General features: G+C 49.6%; 2 protein-coding genes across 2 annotated transcripts in view; one reads left to right on the top strand and one right to left on the bottom strand.

The window, feature by feature from the left end:
- The window catches only part of LOC125949203 (cadherin-89D), a 32,805-nt gene extending 18,658 nt beyond the window's left edge, over positions 1-14,147 (bottom strand). Inside the window, exon 1 of the mRNA XM_049675979.1 lies at positions 13,933-14,147. Within this exon, the coding sequence (XP_049531936.1) occupies positions 13,933-14,002 (70 nt within the window). The 5' untranslated portion in view covers positions 14,003-14,147. The remainder of the gene's footprint in view (positions 1-13,932) is intronic.
- LOC125949206 (uncharacterized) lies at positions 2,467-3,842 on the top strand. The gene is made up of 2 exons (XM_049675988.1): positions 2,467-2,627; positions 2,739-3,842. Exons 1-2 carry the CDS (start codon positions 2,556-2,558, stop codon positions 3,840-3,842), a joined length of 1,176 nt encoding a protein of 391 aa, XP_049531945.1. The 5' UTR covers positions 2,467-2,555.
- Positions 14,148-19,847: the final 5,700 nt, after the last annotated feature.

Below are 19,847 nucleotides of genomic sequence, written 5' to 3'. Positions count from 1 at the left end.
TACTGCGTTGCTGTGTTGCGGTGACGCGCTAGTGCGGTTCGTTTCGATTAGTTGTTGCTTTTTTTTCCGAATTTTGCTCCTTCTTTTCAATCTTCACATTCATTTCCTGGGCTTACCGGCGGGGCCGGCGAGTGGAGTGGTTGATTTTTCGCGACGCGCCAAAGCGTCCAAATTGGCGGGGCCGCCAATTGAAGATCGTCTTCCAAATCGTTCGTTAAATTGTGGGTTAAGTCGTTACGGCTTCAAATCGAAGTGTTGCACAATATGTTGGCCGCCGGCATTGCGGGGATCGCTTTCTTTTGAGGATCTATGAGCCGTCGGAAGGGTAAACGTCAATAATACGATTTCCCCAACTGGCAACTGGCACTGCTGCTGCTGCAGCTGCTCCTGCACCGTCGTTGCATCATGGTGGTCCGTAGCTCAGCGCAGGGTTTTTGCATTTTTCGATCGGTTAAATCACAACAAAAGGGCCGGCCGCCAATTATGGCGAGCAAATTTTTGGGCGATTTCGACGACGATTTTGCATATTCCCTGCCACGACAATGCTCGCAGCTCGGGAATACCGAGAATCGAACAAATAATTGGAAAAAATATGGCGGAAAAGAATCACCAGTTTTTTTTTCGTTCGATCCAATTCCATTCCATTCAACGTTTTCCACCACACCGGACGCTGGACTCCCCCCCCCCCCCACCCGGTTTCCGGTGTAATAATTACCCGGTTGCGATGGCGCCGATTATTGAAATTCAATAAAATAAACATTGTGCCAGGTTGCCAACATCATCGGTGTTCGCTATTGGAATGGATTGGATTGAAGAGAAAATCGTTTCGAATACGTAATCTGTGAGAACATAACAATACCGCTGCATCGTGGTGCCCCGGCCTGGAACAGAGAAATGGCGCCCTTTTTGGATGCCGCAAATTAAAATCATCGTATCGAAGGGGGGAAAAGGAGAAACGAACGGCTCGAGTGGACACAATAAATACACATTAGCGCTCTGTGCGGTGTGCTGTGTTCTGGACAAATGTGTTCACAAATTGAGAAGCATCAAGGCGAAACGATATGGCCCTGGCCCTGGTCCGGCTCTGGCGTACTGCCCAAATCACAACGCAAAACGGAACAGACCGTGAAGGCCGTGAACGTTCGAGGATAGTTTGAGAAGGACCAAAACTCGCTTGGACAAGGAGGGATGCCTTCAGCAGGGAGTTTCCGGTGAATTCATGCGAGGAAGACACTCGGACGACGGAAATGAATCGTAATGGTCCTGCGTCCCATCGGTCCCGTGCAGTGTCCCTGTTTTTTTTTTGTTCTCTCTGGTGGAACTGCCCAAGGAAATCAATGTAAATCGTTCTCGCCTTGGAGATCATAAATCCGGGAAAGGTCCTGCTGGATGGTCGACGATGGGCGTTTCGAGTGAGTTTTTTTCTTTCTCTCTCTTTCAGTTAAGTGCTTTCCGGACCCTCTGGTTAGGTGCAAAACAGGATCTCTGGTGGGTTTTGGGAGAGGATATGGAATTCTAAAGCAATCGGCCCGGAGAGTCCTTTTGTCAGATGATTATCTCCTATTTTACATGGAAGGTCTCTTATTGCTTGATGATAGATTTTGAATTTTATAGACTCTTCAACAGGTCAGTATTGAGAGGAATTTTAAAGACATTTCTTTGAAGAAAATAAACTATTACGATCATTAATTCACAGAAAATGACGAATGACGCTTGTGACGCGACTTGCGAGAGTATAGCTCCAAAAATCGGTCTATAATTCCTAATCAATAGTAAGCAAAAACCAATAGAACAGTGAGATCTAGAGCAACGTTAACATTTCAGAAGGTGAGTGAATCTGCAAGGCTCTTAAAATGTATTACCATCAGCTGTCAATATGAAAATACATTCAAAGGCAGGGGTGATCCCTTTTCATGTGCATGATCTCATAATTCCTAGCCTTCATACTTCTCATATTTACTCAGCACGAACGTTGACCTGCCCTTTTCCTTCGTTGGAAAAATAATGTCTAAAAATGTTCTTCTACTATATAGCCCGATTTGACAAAATCTCTCTAAACAACCATTTTATGGTCGAACAACCAACGCACACCCCAAGCAGCGCACGCGCGTCATCTCGAAAGTTGTTTACACAGCCTCCATCTCCCGCCTGCATCAACTGCCGATCAACCTCCGCCCGCGAACTGATCTCCCGAGAGCGAAAGTCTAAAATAAACACCAACCATGCCGCTGGCATCATCACCACTACCACTGGTGGTGGTGGTCATTATTATTTGCAAACAAAATGCACTCGCACGGCGCACGGAATTACGTGAAGCCTCGTGCTATGGGGGGAGGATCTTGTCAAACGATCTTGACATTGACATCCCAGAGCATAGTAGTATACTATCGTAGTAGTGGTGGTAGTAGTATACACCGTGCGTAATTGTGCTGCGAAGAGTTAGTATAATCAATTGTTACCAATTAAGATAGCTGCGGTGTTGCGGAGCACACTATCAACCATCAACTCAGCATCTATCGTCGCTGTTACTGTTGCTGCTGTTGCTGCTGCTGCTGATGAACGGTTTGTGTCGAACAAGCAAAACGATGTGCGACCGATGGCTTCATTTCAACGATCTACCCTTCGAGGTAAGCAAAGAAGCGCTTGGATGGTGGTGGTGACGTTTCTCGATCTCGTTCGCTCGGACCTGACAGCTGGCTGGTGCTGGCGTTTGTTTGTTTTGCCTCTTTGGTTCGCAGCTGATGTGCGAAATATTCGACTATCTACCGCTGCGGGACATCAGAAATGCGTCGCTCGTCTGCCAGCACTGGCATGAGATCATCTTCTCCGAGGTCTACATCCATCGGTTCCGGTTGCTGCTGAATCTCGACCAGGCGCTGCCGGCACTGCGGCAAATGGCGCTACTACTAGAGGCCAGCGAGCGCGACTACTACAGTGTGGTGCTGCGGGCAAACCTGGGCAGCCCGTTGACCGAGGCCCGGTTAAAGATCGTGAAGCTGATGATCCGTCTGCTGGCCCATACCGCCGATTCGTTGTACTTCAATATGGCCGACTTCCGGATCGAGTCGTGTGTGTCGGAACGTTCGCTGCGAGGCCGCCGGTTGCAGATCATCGACACGCGTGCCAAGTATATCCCACTCGGGATGGGCCTTAAAGAGTCGATGCTGGCAGCGATCTGTGAGTACGCGATCAACCTAGTCGATCTGGTGATCGCCGAGATGAACATTAACAACCCGAAAGCGCTGGTACCACTGTCCTCGTTACGAAGTCTTAAGCTGCTCCTGATCAGTGATTACTACCCGTACGTCAAGCCCACCGAACCACCGATAGAGTTGCCCGCGCTCGAGAATCTGTCGTTGATCGGAGTGACGGATGAATCGTGTCACTACTTTCGAGTGGACAACCTGAAGCGCTTCTTTATCCACTCCACCGGGACGGATGCACCGCGCACGATGGACTTCATAACGCAGAACATTACGGGCGTCGCACGGTTGTGTCTCCACTTTACGGCACGCTCCATCCAAGCGGACGTCATATTTGGATGGTTGGAACGGTTCCCGAATCTGCTCGCCCTCGAGCTGGCCGGCGTGGCGCTGCCGGTGGATGTACTGAAGCATCTCAATCCCGCCAATCGGTTGCAGAAGCTCATCTTCGTCGGCTGTCATTTGGAGACGGTACTGTTGGATGAGTTCTGCGTGAAGTTGGGTCGCCTGCGGCTCCTGTGCTTCGACCGGTGCTCACTGTTCCACCGGGACTCGGGCTTTCATCCGATCCACCACAAAGACCTCGAGCAGCTGCGGACGATGCTGCCACGCTGTCAGATCATGCTAGACTATGAGTAGTGACTACTGGGCTGGCAAGTGGGCGAAGTATTCTTTGTGTGGAAATAAACAAATTCAAATCCCTCTCCCCTCCCAAATTCGTATCGTATATTCATGACGGATGCTTTGGAGCGACGACAATGGATGTTCGCTTTCGCCAGGATTGCGAAGCGATTAGTTTCACGTCAGCAGCAGAACCAAAATGCAACACCGACGACCATCAGCCACCATCAGTTTGGGGACAATAATGCGCGTTGCTCTCCGTCGTTTTGCAGACGATATGCCAGCAGAGAGCGCACTGTGTCGTATGGCGTATTGTCCACGTTATGCAGCCGGTGCAAGGTGCGGTGCAAGTGGCCACCACAAAAAGACACTTTCTTTGCGTTTTGTGTGTGTGTGTGTGTGTATGCATTGGGTAGCCAACCGAACGCAACCCAAGATATGACGCGTTCGGGCTTTTCGGTGTTCCATTTCGCTCCATAGCGAGGTGGCCACCCCCTCCCCGGGGGAGAGGAACTTGCACAATCCGCGTCCAATCGGTGCTGAGACTTTTCCCGGTACCGCACACCGCCGCCATGCCAGCGTTAGTTCATTTGACGGCGACAAAGACCGGCGATGGGGACTATAGCATAGCGCAGTCCTTGTTGAATGCGCTTTCCTCGAGCTCCTCAGCAGCAGCAGCAGCAGCAGCAGATAACAAAGTTCGGAGGCAAAACATCGTCACATAGTGCTGCAGCTGGTGGTGACGGTGATGGTGTTTAGTTGCGGTGCGGTATTGTCGCCTTCGTATCAGTAGTTTCCTGTTGCACGAATGTTTTGAAAGCTTTGGGTTGGTGTCAGTTGTCTCTTTGTGCCGTACGTCGAGAAGGGCCGCCGAGAACCTGAACCAGAATCTGACAAAATACTGTTGCGGCAATGTTGGGTATCATTTTTGAGCATTCAATTGCGGGGATTGTCACGGGAAAATTAGAATACTGATACACGCACGGCTGGAGTTCTTCGCTTTTTCAAATGAAAGATAACATTCCCGGGCGCCTGAACCGCGTGCAGTAAGTCGAGGACGACGAGGATGTTGTTGTGATTACCGTGCAGCTCTTCTCCGCCTTCCACATACAACACATTCATCTGGGAGCAAATTTTGTTTTTTTGTCCATTTAAATGCAAACACGCGGCAGGCACGCGAGAATGGCGCCACCACTGCCAGATGGTCGTTTTCGCATCCGACGGTGCGTAGTCCCGAGTTGCGTTCCGTGAAACCTCGGAACACGCAGACGAGAGAGAGAAAAAAAAGCGAAAACAGCTAAATGAGCATCAGTTTCCCAATCTTTCCGCCATCGACCGCCAGGATGAAAGTTAACGATTGACCGCCGATACGCGGCCTGGAAGTGGTTGGAAAAACTCCTCCGTAAAGCGGAAAGGACCGACCAAGCGACCGACCAAGCGACCGGACGATCTAGGTCACGCCGGCCTGGGTGGTGGTGAAGAGAGAACCAATGAGCGCGGCCGCTACTGACGAACATTAACGGCGTTCCAGCGGACGGGCGCACGCTCTGGAAAACCCGGTCAGTGAGGTTAGGGTTCCCATCCACCATCCACCATCCACAATCCAATCCAATCTCGTCAGAACGCTCCCGCACACTCACACACACACACACACACACACACAGGTACATCCAACTAATTCGTTCCGATGATGGAAGGCAATCGGTTACCGGAACCGAACCGATGAGGACGCGGCCGGTTGGTTGGATGGTGGTTCTTCTGTTTGTTGCGCCGCAGATCACGGGATACGGGAGTTCATCAAGAATGGTAACCGGTGGCGGAACTGAGCCTTCATCACCACCGTACATCATCGGCAAATTGTAGCAACAACCACCATCGTCGGCCCCTGTCCCCTGGCCTCTCTGCTTGACGGTGGGATTGATGGGTTAATGGTCTAACGTGCCGCGACTAGCATGGCGCACCTAATGGACTTCACGCAATCCCGGGGGAGGGTGGCCTAGTGCGAACGGACCGTTCTGGGTGGGAAAAATGGCACCAGACGCCGCATCACGGTGAGCCTAAGCAGACTCCACTCTAATTATCCAAAACAAATTTCCATCCACACAGAACCAAATCCGGGGATCTACGTATATCTTCGCTTCGCGTGATGGAAACATGGCGATCGCTTTCCACCCGCTGCCGCCGCAGGTCACACAACTCACGCTCCAGTCACGGCACACACACACACACACACGGGGGGAGCGCGGCGCTGGCCAGCTCGCCATCATCAAGGGTCAAGAGGTTTATTACAAATTTCGTTTTGTACATAAATTTAACCCAGTTCTCAGTAGTAGTGGATGGCGCGGCACCACACTAAAACTCTCCATAAACGCGCGGCCGCGGCCTCTACCTCCTGTCCCGGACTGTCCTGGGAAAGCGTCAAACACAAACCGCCCGCCGTCGTGGAAGGAAAGGTACCGAACGGAGGAGCGGGGTGGGGGTTTATTTTTAATTTTCATTTTCTCACCCAAAAGAGAGGAGTGTGTCTGTGCCTGCGTGTGTGTTTGTGTTTGTTACCGAATGCGTTGAACATAATTTTGTCGACGCAAAGCTTAGCCTGTTTTAGTGCCTTCGGTGGCCCTGGAGTGGCCGGCGGCTTGTTTAGTGGTTTTGTCAGTGGCTTTCCACCCGACCGACCTGCCGGCGATTCCGGTGCCGGTGGCGCAAAAGCAGCAAAAAGCCACTTGACCTCCGTACCGTATGCCCGTGAGTGTGCTTCATTTGTCACCAGGAAAGTCGCGGTCCGCGGTCCGCGGTCCGGCGGAGGTGCTTCAGACGGCGAGCGACGACGCAACTGTGCGCCGCTCGTAGTTGGTCGTAAATTATGCGCCGGGATAGAGGCTGTCTTCCTGGTGCGCTGGCGCTGATCTCGCGCCCTGCCTGAGCGCCGGTTGGCCAAAAAGGTGAACCAATTTGCGGGAACGAACAAATGCGGCGCGTGGTGTGGCCGCCGGTGGGTTGTTGTCTCAGTTGCACAAGCCGCACACCCCCGGGGGTTGGTGCAGCTCGCTCGAGTGGCTCGAGAGAAGCATAACCGTAAACAACTCGAGATGCGAGTGCCGGGATGGGGTGCGGGTTTTTTTTTAAATGAAAAATATTCAAATTCCATACCGCGAGTAGAGGTGAGTTGTGTGGGAAATGGGAATAAGAAGGTGGCAGTTTTTTTTGGCGAACATTTCAAATTCCATATTTGACAGTTTCTGTAGATCCGAGGCCGCAGGGGATTTCCTATTTGATTTGCGAATTGTCTAATGTATTCCATTTCGACTAGTTGCTTACATGCTGTACTTCCCTTGTGCATCTTCTTGATGTGTACCGCAAATTCGGAATCGTCCAATCGTCATCGTGCTTACACTGTTCTGTTGATGTTTAACATTTATTTCGAACTCACTCTAACGCTCATTCTAACTGTTAGCGCTAGCTCTGACTCTAACACTTTAACTCTTTCTAACTCTTTTAACACACTCAACACTCTTAACACTCTCAACTCTTTTAACACTCTAACCCTGTTAACTCTTTTAACACTCTCTACTCTTTAACTCGTGCAACCACGGTCTTCCTTTTATATTGGATTCCGTTACTATGCACTCTAGAAGCAATGGTTACTTAGGTAAGCTTAGGTGTACTAAAGACCAACTGCCTTTCATCTTCAACATGTTCTAAATTTGATAAATTTAGCGTCATTTTGTATTCGTGTGATCTGGCACAGTCCAACTATCAACGATTTGTGCCGATTTTATGAGATAAGAGGCATCCGATAAAGTGCTCAACCTCAAGTTCATCCGTTCTGAAAGATCCTGAAGGAATAGCGTTATGCTTGAGAAGAGGGTTACGGACTTTCATGTTTTTCGTCCATTCATTTAATTCATCCTAGCACATAGAAATTCAGATCGAACAAAAGAACATAAAAAACAAGCAGAATAAATAATAATTATTTGATGCAGTATTATTTATTTGACGTATGGAAAATGTCGTTCCTGTTCGAGTTTTGTGGCGATGAACCCAATAACATACAGTTTGTCGGTAGACAACCAAAATCTGAAGGATAAATGAACGTCTATGGGTAGCTAACAGGAAGAGCTGGAGCGTGAGGTGATCAAAATCTCCTCTGATCTTTTTTCCTACTAGTTACCTTAAAAACACATCCTGACCGGCCACAGCCTACTGAGAAGATTGAAGGGAAGTGAATATTTTTCTTTTTAGATTACAGAGCTTCTTTCAATAAGGCTTGCATCTTGCGCACAATTTGGTGTTGTTATCATGTTATCGGTATTATTATCGTTATCGGCTTTGTAAGATAGTTATCCCGGATTGTTCGGAGAACCAGCTATGGCCTCCATAAAAACAAGAGTGTTTTATCAAATCTCCTCACAAATACTACTTCAAACGCCACTTCAAAAGTTCCGCTGCAGATGACAGTCACTGCAAGTGGTACCCCAAGAGCTACCAAAGTTGTTTACTGCGCCATTAACTAGAATAATTTCCATCTACTTGACCCTTCGGACCGAGCAGCATCCATTGCCGCCGCCGAGGAATTTGTCATCTCGGAAGACATCAGCCCATTTCCGGTCGGCGCGCTTCGCGATGATGGATCGGATCGGGTTAGCAGCATGGAAGGAGAAAACACATTCCTCCTGCCCTCCACACGCGTCTCGGCGGGAAATTAATTTCGTTAATAAAAAAAAAACCCCGTCCACCGTAAAGTGTCTTCCAGTTTTTGATGGCGTCCGCCCGCCAGCTCATCTCAAATCGTCCGCATGATATACGATCCTCTAGCGGTCCGTTTGTCACGTGGTCATTGTGGTTACTGCCTATTGCTCGGCTCGACAAAACAAAAATAAAAAAGAAGACTCTTCAACCAAATAAAACAAAAATGGAAGATAATTCAACCCCCCTTCAGTGGCGTCCAGTTTTCTAGCTCGCTTTAGTGGCCAATTTTCACCACCCCCACCTCCCCATAAACTATGGAAAGTCAGTGGTGCGACTGCGGTGGTGGCTTCTTCCTGTCCCCCTTTCCCAGTCCCCGAGGTGCGTTTACTTTCCTTTGCTAATTAGCCGCTCGGGCCCCCGCGGACAGAGCTAGGTAGGTAGGTGGGTGACCGGGGGGAATATTAGAAAAAGAGGTGAGAGGAGAGGAGTACAACCAACTCCCTCCTCCAAGTTAAGTTAGAAGCGCAGCGCATAAACCAGCGCCAGCATTAGCGACCGTTGTGTGAACATAAAAGCAAGCGAGAAAAAACATTGAATGGAAAAGCCCAGAATAAGATGCCAAAAATATTTTGACAGGAGAAAGGAAAAGTGGAGCGGTTGGTATGTCTCAAACAGGATTGGTTCGGCCTTGGCGTCACTGACGACCGTACCTGACGGCGCCGAGAAAAATGGAAAGTAATGCCAACCCAAAACCCGAGACGCCATTATATCGACTACTACTACAGCCGCGGCTTCTATTCGCCAGCTAATCTGCACCTCATTAGCGCACCATTTTAGGAGAGAACACCAAGAGAGAGCGCGTGTGTGTGTGTCTGTGAGTGTGCCGAGAGATAAGACAAAATTCGCACACCAATCGCGATGGTGAGATGCGATCTCGGTGGCGGAAAAAAGGGAATTTCATTAACCCAGTCCGTCCCACCCACCGTGTACCGTACCTTGGGTACAATTGTGACAAATTCACTTTTCCCTGGCCCTGGGAAGAAAGTAGTGCCCTTGTCTCAAAAAGGGCCGCCACATACGATGGAATTGTCTCGTATGGTGGTGCATGGTGGTGTTTGGTGTTCTCACAATCACTGCTGCAGCCTCTTCAGCAGCTCTTCCAGAGTTCAAAGTTCGCGAATTCACAAGCATCCCCCAAGCAGGGCAGGGCACACAATGTGTCCATGGACGGGAGATCCAACAATGAAAGTCCCCCAAGAAGGTGGGGGAGGGAAAACCTCCGACCACCTATAATGGCAAGCAACACAATGTGTGTGTGCATGTGTGCGTTCGTGTGTGTGTGTTTGCAGCCGCAATTATGAACACCTGTTCGTGTGTGTGCCACCCACCCAGGGGATCGAGATCCGGGAGAAGGAACCGGACCGTTTTCGTCTTGGTTTTCGTTCGTTCTCGCGCCCCCTGTTGTGGTATCCATCATCACATCCACTCGCAATTCCAACTTTCTCTGGAGTAACGCCTGTGCGGAGGGGTCCAGAGATGCCTGGTGATTCGCGAGGTGTACTTGGCGCGCTTCCTCCACTCCACAAGGTACTTACTTTTTCACCATTATTTATCTCGCAACAGCTGGCCTCTTGGTTGGTGGGTGAGGTGTGGTGCGTTACATATCGAAGTGCGTACCATCGACAGGTCCGGTCGGTTTGGTCTGGTAGTAGGGAAAGGAGAGAGGAGTGGCTATTTGCCAGCATTTTTATCGCACCATCCCTCTCCATCAACCAGTTCCTCCCCTTTCAAGAATCATATTTTTCTTGGATGGTCTGTGGAGCTGCGGCATTCGCGGGGGGTTTTTCGGCGAAATCTGTATCATCTCGCGCAGTAGGTGGAGGTAATTAATGTATTTGGCTGCTAGTAAGTGGTACTTGCATGGTACGAAACGATACGTACGGGATTTAAACCATATCTTTTCTAGCTGCTTCTCGCCGCTCTTTTGCGCAAAGGCGTACCGCCACCGACTGCAGTTAAGATAACGCTAGTTCTAGTTGTTTCGATTTAGATTGCTGCTGCTGCGGCAGGAATGTGAGCTCCTGCAGGGAAATGTGAGGTTAGGTTGAGTACTTTAAGCCACAGGCCCCACTTTTTAGTAGCCTAGCACCGGCCGACTAGATGAGGTGCTTGATACAAACCCCACAAACATTACTCAATCTACCAAGGGGGCATCCTTTTTGGGGCTGTTCGATGCATCGCTCATCGCTTCAATTCACTTTCACCGAACACCTCACTCCAAGCAGGCCTTACGCAAGCCAAGTTACATACAGGCGTGAGTGTTTGTGGCGACGTATTAGTTTGCGGTATTAACACACTCGTGACATTTGTCAAATTGGTTTTGCGGGGGGGCTCGCTTCATCACAAATCAAAGCAACCTGCACTAATTGGTTGCATCCTAAGCGCTGATCGCGCACACGAGTTAAAGAGTGGAGGTTATGGAAACGTCACATTCGATAACGCGCCTTACCGACTCTACACGGGCGCGAGAAAGCTGAAAATGAGATGAGAATGAAAAAGGCGAGAATGTCAAATCCCATACATTTGTGACAGCCTACTTGTATCTTTACATTTCCATTTGTATGGGATTTGACATTCTCGCCTTTTTCATTCTCATCTCATTTTCAGCTTTCTCGCGCCCGTGTAGAGAGTCGGTTACACAGAACGTGGGACCTCATTAAATGGGACCAGACAAAACGCCGTCCGGTTCGGTGAAAAACGAAAGAAGTGAATGGGAAAATGCAGATTCCACTAAACGGAAAGTTAAATAACTACTACTTTACCTATAAAAGCAGCCCGCGTGGGGGCGCAATCAATAGAACTCGCGCTTCATGTTGTATTCATGAGCCGGCGAAGCTCCGATCATCATCCATCTTGTTTTCCCCCTTTCCCTTTGGTCCACCCACCCCGAGGGGGGTGCTCAAACTTTATCCAAACCGTTGCCTTTCGCTTACTGGGAAATGCTGCGGTGGGTGGGTGGCTGGGTGGGTGGGTGAATGTTTGTCCAACGGCCTCTTCCTCCGAAAAACCGTTGCCGTAAGTAAAAACCATTGAGTTAAAACATACACTTTATCACGGCTTCAGACTGCGGGCTTCGGAAAGCTCTTCCCAAAACCAACCGGTGTGGGGAGGGAGTGCAGGGCCATTCTACCCACTCTTCCCCTTTCCTTTCCTCCTCCGACGACGACGACGAGCTGATCTCGCTATCGGGCGCGATCGATCGAAAGTAAACTTCATGATTAGATGTAATTGAATTCGAAGGTGAGCATTTTAATTTGCTTCCAATCCTCGGCTGCTGCTGCTGCTGCTGCTGTTGCTACCGGATGCTGAAGCGTTCGAAACATTCTCCAGTGGACGCTCGCTGGCGAACATACCGGAGAAGCGCCCAAAAACGCTGGCACATGTCTTGGATAGAACGCGCCCGGAATGGAACCGGTGGCAAGACCAGGGGCCAGGGGTACGGGTAGTGCCGTTAGGCAGAAAGTAATTAGTTTACCAAACCAGCCAACCACCCACCCACCGGCCATTCGTGGGCGGCAGGTTCGTTTCCAGGGAAGGTTAAAGTCGGAGTCCCGTGCTATCTTTAAGCCGTTCACCGTTGGTCGAACGGAAAATCTTGGCAAAAACCCGCCCACCAGGGAAGACCAGATGATACCTGCGATATGGAGGCGGATTGCAGCATCCACCAGCACTACCTACCGTTCTTCAAACTCACTCTTGTCTATTTGTTGTTTTCGCTTTTGGCAAACTTTGAGGAACGATGATATCCGCGCTGTGATAATGATGCCCGTGGGTTTCCCCCCCACGCCTGGCATGCTTTAAGTACATCTTTTCGATCCCGCTCGAAGGAGCCTCCCTTCCCTTTCCTGTGGTCCACCACAGCTTCCCCTTTTTTCCCGCCAAACTCCTTCACAGTTCGGACGCTTTTGGGTAGTTCAATGAACTAAGACGAGCAGAAGAAACAATTGCAGTTGCAAAGTGGCCCGGAGAGGAAGGAGGAACGAGGAAGAAGGTAAAGGTCCCCGGAAGCGCAAAACACTAATCCCCATCCCGGGTGGAGGGTGGCCGGAACTGCGTCGACGAACTGAAATGGTCCAAATGACCGAAAGAAAAACGGAGGAAGTCTCACTCTCTCTCTTTGTCACCGGCCTGTGGCGTCCCGTGTGTCTGTGGTCCATGACTGGGAGGAGGATCATAAAACTTCCCTACAACCCCCGTCCACCTTCCCTTAGGGCGGACAACAACACGTTTCGCATTTTATTTTGATTACATTTCGTGCGCGAAAGCGACAACTCGTCGTCGTCCTGTTTGCTCCGACTCCGACGGCCATTGTCACGATGTGTACAGCGGTGCGGCCATTACGCCTCGTTGGGGTTCTTTCCCGTGTCCCGTGTCCCGCGGAAAGGGAGAGTGTGGTCCTGGAAAACATTTCCTAGAACGCAACGGAACACATTTGGACACATATTTCACCTCAAGCGGCGCGTGAAGCAAGAAGGGACGAGGGAAAAACAAACGTGAAAAAGGTGGAGCAGCTCGTCGAGGTTTTCGGGAAATTGAACTCGTGAGTCCTGCCGTGGATTGTGACAAAAAAAATGCCTCCCTTCGTCTAGAGTTCTTGCGCCGATAATCTCGACTTTCATCGTCAACAACAGCAGCAGCAGCCGGCCATTAGGGGTGTTGGGTGTTGATGACAATAAGCATCCTCCGTGGCTGCGATGCGCTCACCAGGGCAATTAATTACGTACAATTTATCGAGCGTCTCTATTACGCATCGCGAATTGAACGCTTGAATTCTCCATTACCGTCCCTCGCGGTCATCCGTGGACCATCCGGTAAATGAGATCCCCGTAATCGGGTCGCGTGTGCGCACACGTGTGTGTGTGTGTGACGTGGCCTGCAGACTCCAGACTCCAGAGTGAGGTGTGCCAAAGCGATAAAAACAATTTAAGAGAAAACATAACAGTACCGATCGTCGTCGTCATCGTGTTCGTGCAGAATCCGGTATTAGATTCCTCCTTCGAGGGGGAATAGACCAGGAAACGTCGTAACGCCACAGATTCTCTCTCTCTCTCTCTCGTCGCGGTCTCTTCTTCTCTCGCTTTCCGGGCCCGAGGAGTTGAGACCGGACGCAAATGGCAAACCACCGACGACGACGACGACGACGACGCTGATCGCGAACGAAAGGAAAAATGTGTGACACACTTACGACTGTGACCGGGTTGGCCCCGGACCGGAGCCCTTGGCACAGGAAGAACAGGTTTTATGCCCGGGCTCACCAGGGCTAGCCGGTCGGCACAGGCCGAGCCGAGTCCCGTGTTCCCGTGTCCTCGATTCCAGCACCACCGAGGTCGACCTCGACAGCAACCATCCAGATACTAACCTTGATTCGGTTTGGTTACGCCCGCCAGGAGCAGCAACAGGAAGACGCTGATCCTGCTGATGCACTTCATCGTGCCCGGATCGTGGCAACACACCCGTGGTCGTGCGTTGCTTACGCAGCAGATTTTTCTGGGGGGGAAATTTCCACTCGCTTTTCCACCCTACGGACTTCCTCTTTCTCGTACTTCACTGCTTGGAGTGCCGATCACGAACGCGTAACGCGGCTGCGAACGCAGCTTTTGGATCACTTCTCTATAACTCCGCAACGACTCCAACTGTTGGCGCCTTAGCCGCCGCTACAGGTACTAGCCCAGCCCAGTTACTACTACTACTACTATTACTACTAATACTGCTATTGTCGACTTCAATCTCACTTCATTTCACTTCCCGGTCTCCGGTTGTCGCTGATCACTGAGCCCCTTGAGGTAACTTCACTTTCGGCATCGACACAGTTGGTGCGCGAGGAGCACGCGCGCCCCGAACCACCACGGCCACGGCAGACTAACGATTGGCGCACTTTTCCCTTAAACAACGCCTTCTTCTTGACACTTTCGTCGCTCGCGCCCGGCACTTATCTCATCGCACCTTTGGGCTGGATTATGCGCTTCCTCACTCGGCACCTCATATCGAAGCACTCGATATCGATGGCGGTTGTGGCCGTCCTGCGTCGTAATACGTCGGCGCGATTTGCCAGCCAGCAACCCTCTCACCACCAAACACAACACAAAGACACCAAAGAGACAAAGGCCACTGCTGCTGGAGGCCGGTGGTGTCGTGTGGTCGATCCGATCGACAAACCGCGAATGCTGCGTGCGGTTGCTAAGCACCGGAGTCATCTGCACCTGGGCACACCTTCGAGTTCGGTGGCTCCGAGCTCCACAAAGCCGGAGAGAAAGAGCTGAAGAGTATGTCTGTGCGTGTGTTAAGGGGGTGGCTGGGTGGTGTGCGAAAGCAACGAGAGAAAGCTTCGGAGAAAAGGGGGGCTTCATCAGCCGCCCCAAGGGACGGGCATGCTGATGGCCTCCCCGGCTTAGCGCCAGAGAGCCCGAAAGAGAGAGAGAGAGAAAGATGGTGGAGGGCGAGCCAGCGATGAGATCGCGTCGCGATCGTCTCCCGCGAAAATGGTCCCGCGATCGGAAGCTTACGGGGCCCGAGCCCCCGGGCTTGGTTGCAGCTTTTCCGGATGCCGATAGGGCTACTAGCTGGCGGACAGCTACTTTGGAGAGTTTTTCTGTGGAGAGTTTGGGAGCTTTCGCGGCACAAAGCTGCACGATCGTCGGTTTTCCATGGGCGTCAGCAACCAGGGGTGGTGGCCCACCCGGGGTGCAGTATCACGTCTTGGTGGAAACAGGTTTCGGGATGGACGGAATGCAGCAATGTCAAGGCGATTGGAAATAAATGCTCGACTTGCTGGTGGCCGGTTGGTGAAGGTGTCTGGCACAGTTTCGCGCGTTGCACGAGTCTATTGGCGTTGGGATGGGGCTTAGCCTTAGCCTGGATATAGTTCGAATGGAAATGGAATGTAGGCGGAATTGAGCTGGCAACAGAGTAGTGGAAATGAGGAGTGCAAAATTAGTTGCAATTGTGATAATTTGTTGAGCCAGCGTTGATCCACAGCTATGGACTTGGCTGAGCTGGGCTGAAATATCAAAATAGTATGGATGAAACTTTTTTTTAAAGATTTTTCTTATTGTTTGACAGTTAGTGACTTTATTTGAAAATGTATTTGAATTTTAAACTATAAAAGATGATTATAAATTAGAGAGCTACTTGCTATTCCTTTTATCCTACAAACGATGGTTTTGTATTGCATTAGGTAGCACAAAGTAAGTATTTTGTGCTTCAAATTTATCGCAAGATGTTTATGTTCAATTTTGAAAAGCTTTTTAATATGTTATTAAGTTAATCTACTTCTGCTTCACAATTGTTTTCATCATACAAAAGTATTTTTGTATGATTGTGTATTTTTGAAAAATTGTGTATTTTTGAACGTTTTCTTTGAAAAATATTAAATGTATCATTGAATTTTGAAATTGAATGAATCATTGAATCATTGTATATATGCCATGATTTTTCAATCCTATAAAAGAAAAGAGAGATGTTCCATGCTGTGCCCTGGGAAGACAACAGAGTATCCGAAAGAAATTCCTTAATATTCCCCATTAATATTTACAATAAGTAGAGTGCCGTTTATGTACTATTTAATCCATATTTCTTTCAAATAGCAATTAGCATTCAAAAGCATCTAAATGATTCCTGTGGATAGAACAATTCCGCTTCTGCTCCCAAAATTCCAATACAGTATAAGCGCATAACATGCACGACAACATGTTGAAGTATGAAGTGACTTAAACTTATAATAATTGATTTTCAATCAAGTAGAATAGTTGTATGTAATTTATGGACGATGTTGCCATAACCGTGTAAATGATATTTTCACTAGAATGAGTTTTATTTAGTTCAATGCAGTTATCCTACAGATAAAATAGCAGCAAGTTATCGTTATAAATGTACCATTGTTACGATCTAATGCAAAAGATCTTCTAATTTTCTATAAAATTTTAGTAAATATATGAGGTGTTCAAAGGTCAACAATATTATTCCAACAAAACGAAAGACCCAAAGGTTTCCGTGTTTATAACAGTTTAGAATAGTTAAACGACTCACTGAAACCTATTAGATTGCATTATCAACTTTCGAAAACTTTTCATTGTACTAAATTACCACCTCTTCCCGTTCGCTAACTTCACTCCGTATCCTTCTCACACAGCGAGATAACGATGGATGGCCAACGGTTGCGACCGATTATGCAGTCCCTGGCTAGCTCGTTGGCTGGCGATAATCTGGTTCTCGAGAAATTTTCTTAACTTTCCATTAATTGTATTCACTGGAAGCAATTGCTATTTGTCTAACCGGCTGTTTGTTGCCATCACAATGTAGCATCCGTAGCATCTGAGCAACGGGGAACCATTTCCTGGATCCTGTCCGGTTTTGTCGGAGAGTTTTATCATTCCTCTTGCACTCTCGGTACCAACAACATCTCCACGCCTCCCCACCGGGTTTAGTGTGAAACGTAGAATAACCATAATTACTTACCATTTTCATTGCTGCCGCCCTCGCTGGTGTTGGAAGAATTTTCTCCTCGCAGTCTCGTATCCTCCTCGCAGCCCTCCATGAATTCACGGTTTCAAATGTCTGCAAATAGACAGATAGTTCGAGGTGCTTGAGGTCCGGGCATACGATTAGCGCGATGGTTTGGGAATGGAAACGCGCGAGACACACACACACTCACATACAATCGGGACACGGAATGGTGGTGGCTTAGTCTGGCCTTGGTTCGTCTGTCCTTTGTCCTTAATGGACTTCTGAGCTTCACGCGAAGCGAGCGACCCCCGCTCGCCACCGTACAGGACGAATTAATTGCATTATCGTTAGCATGCAAATACGGTTGATCTAAGTTATGCTCTTCTCGAGCTACCCCTTTTTCTTTGGCCGTCCCCGAGTGTTTGTGTGTGTGTGTGTGTGTAGAAAGAGAGTGAAAAGAAAACAATTTGCTCAGACTCCACTATCTCCAGGAGCACTAGCTCCAGGAGCACTAGCTCGAGCGCGAATCGTTCGTCGCTGTTGGAAACGAAATTATTCCTTTCCTCCCGGTCTTTAGAAAGAAACTCACCGAAAGAGGTGGCTTAGAAGTTGATAAACGTGTATACGGCGCGACTGGAGCACCGTGAGAACCACTTGCCATTTCCCTCTCGCATCGACACTCCGGACCATCGCATCGGACCGGCACAGCGCCACAACGCCGCTGATAAGAAAGTATTTAAGAAAGTTTAAAATTTAATTAGCATACATGTGCTCTATCTTCACGCCAGTGCCGGCGTTCGCTGCCAGTGCCGGTGAGGAGAAAATGGAAATCGCACCCCAAGCATCCAAGGCGCAGGAAGAGAGTGGATCGTCCCTAAGAAAAAAAAAACGTCGTCAAATTTATCGCGACCTTTACCTTCGCGCGTTGCGTGCGTGCGTGCGAGTGTGTGTCTCTGGTCTGCACTGCGTAGTATGTCACTTGCCGACGGGTTTTTGAGACGAAAGCAATTACAGGCTTACCGGTAACGAAGAGTTATGGTACAACTGCTGCAGATTAGGGCGCGCCTAACTTTGTCGACGGTGTTCACTCTGTTCGACCACTATATACGCTACTCACTTTGCTCTCTACGCGCTCTCTCCTTAGTGAAGTTTAGTAACGCCAAACGGGATTGATGCTTTAGGAAAGGACAAAATAATGGAAAAAGAAAACAAATTTGTGTTCAATATTCGTAAGCAAAAGGATACTGTTCCTCAACAATTCCAATGAGGTGCAACAGTAGTTTTCAAGATTCAAGATTCAAGTTTCAGATTTTAATGTGGGTTCTGCAGAGCAAACGAATCAAAGAATCGATAATATAAAGCAGATAAATCTATGCTTAAGCCTTTGAAATGGCATCAATAGCATTGGCATCGAAGGGTGGTCACAAATTCTGTCCACCGTTTCCAGCACACCGTACGCACTGTGCCACACACACACCCCTCAGCGTCAGACTCATTTTGTGCGCACGTTGTCATTTCCGGACCAAACGGGCGTCTTTCGCCGCGTAGGACGAAACGATGAATTATGGTGATTTCTAACCAAGCACAATACGCAACCGGAGCGTAAGAGAGAGAGTAGCAGAGAGAGCGAGAGAACCCCCGAAGGAAAACAGGAGGTCCTTCCCAGACTCACCAAACGGAACATTTTCTCCATCCAAGGGCAGGACCGACACTGCTGCAGCTAGGAGCCTGCCAGGGAGACCGCCACGAGGAGGAGGAAGAGGAGGAGTTTAGACGGGTTGGCGAACATAAAAATGCGTATAAACAACCCACCTCCCTCACGCTCCACATACCCCTCGCGAAACATGAAAGACGCGTCAACGCACACCTTAAGGGCGACGACATTAAGAGACGAGCGAGTGGTCGAAGGAACTCCGGCAGCCAGAGTCGAACCCTTGGAAAGACACTCCGGAAGATGTTGTTTACCACGACGGTGTCGAGCTCGATCGGCGGTTGGCGGTGGTCTTCTGAGTACGGAATGCCGCACCCGGAGCATCTGCACGACGACCGACGACTAGATATCTGACGCGTGCTGCTGGTGCTGGTGCTGCGGTTGTCATTCCGCATCCCTCACCGGGCCCACGGGTTTGGTGGCGCAAATACGAACATAAAGAGGATGCCGGCGGCGGTATGCTTCTGGTGGCTTATGCGTCGTCGTCGTCGTCGTCGTCGTCGTTTGATGCCCGAAAAAGGACCAAAAAGGCAACGAAGGAGAGAGAGAGAGCTGGGGGGAAGTGCGGTGTGCCTTGCGGCCAAATGAATTATGATGTGTTTCTGTGTGTAACTCGTCGTATGCCTCGCTGTCTGTGTGTGTGTGTCGAGGTGGATTGACTGCGCTACACAATCGCCACTTGATCTCTTGTCCGGGCGCGCGACCGCCGTGCCGGGCTGAGCCGTACCGGGGTCAGTCAACAACAACGCACCACGGTGACCGACCCCCCCTTCATCCCAGCAGCAAAAGGTGGAAAGAGGAAAACGAAGCGAGAGAGTGAGGAACAGAGAGATATAAGGCTTGATTACGATGGACGGGATAAAAATGTCAGCACAACCATTGAATAGAGTCTAATTATGCGGGCAGGCTATTTACGTTGATGTTTCGTGGTCTGTGGCGTCCGTCCCGGGGGGCCGGTTCCTGGTGCTGGAGGGGTGCGCACTGACACTGACCACACGGATAAATACCATAATTGAAGGGGCCTCGCGTCGAGTCGCTCGCTCGTACCCTAGAGAGCTTGCGTACCAGCAAAGATTGACCAAAAGCCGGTGCCCCCTTTGGCTTTCGGTGCGTCAGGGATT

The sequence above is a fragment of the Anopheles darlingi genome, chromosome 2 (assembly GCF_943734745.1).
Source record: "Anopheles darlingi chromosome 2, idAnoDarlMG_H_01, whole genome shotgun sequence".
NCBI classification, from domain to species: domain Eukaryota; kingdom Metazoa; phylum Arthropoda; class Insecta; order Diptera; family Culicidae; genus Anopheles; species Anopheles darlingi.
This window is presented reverse-complemented; position numbering and strand designations above follow the sequence as displayed.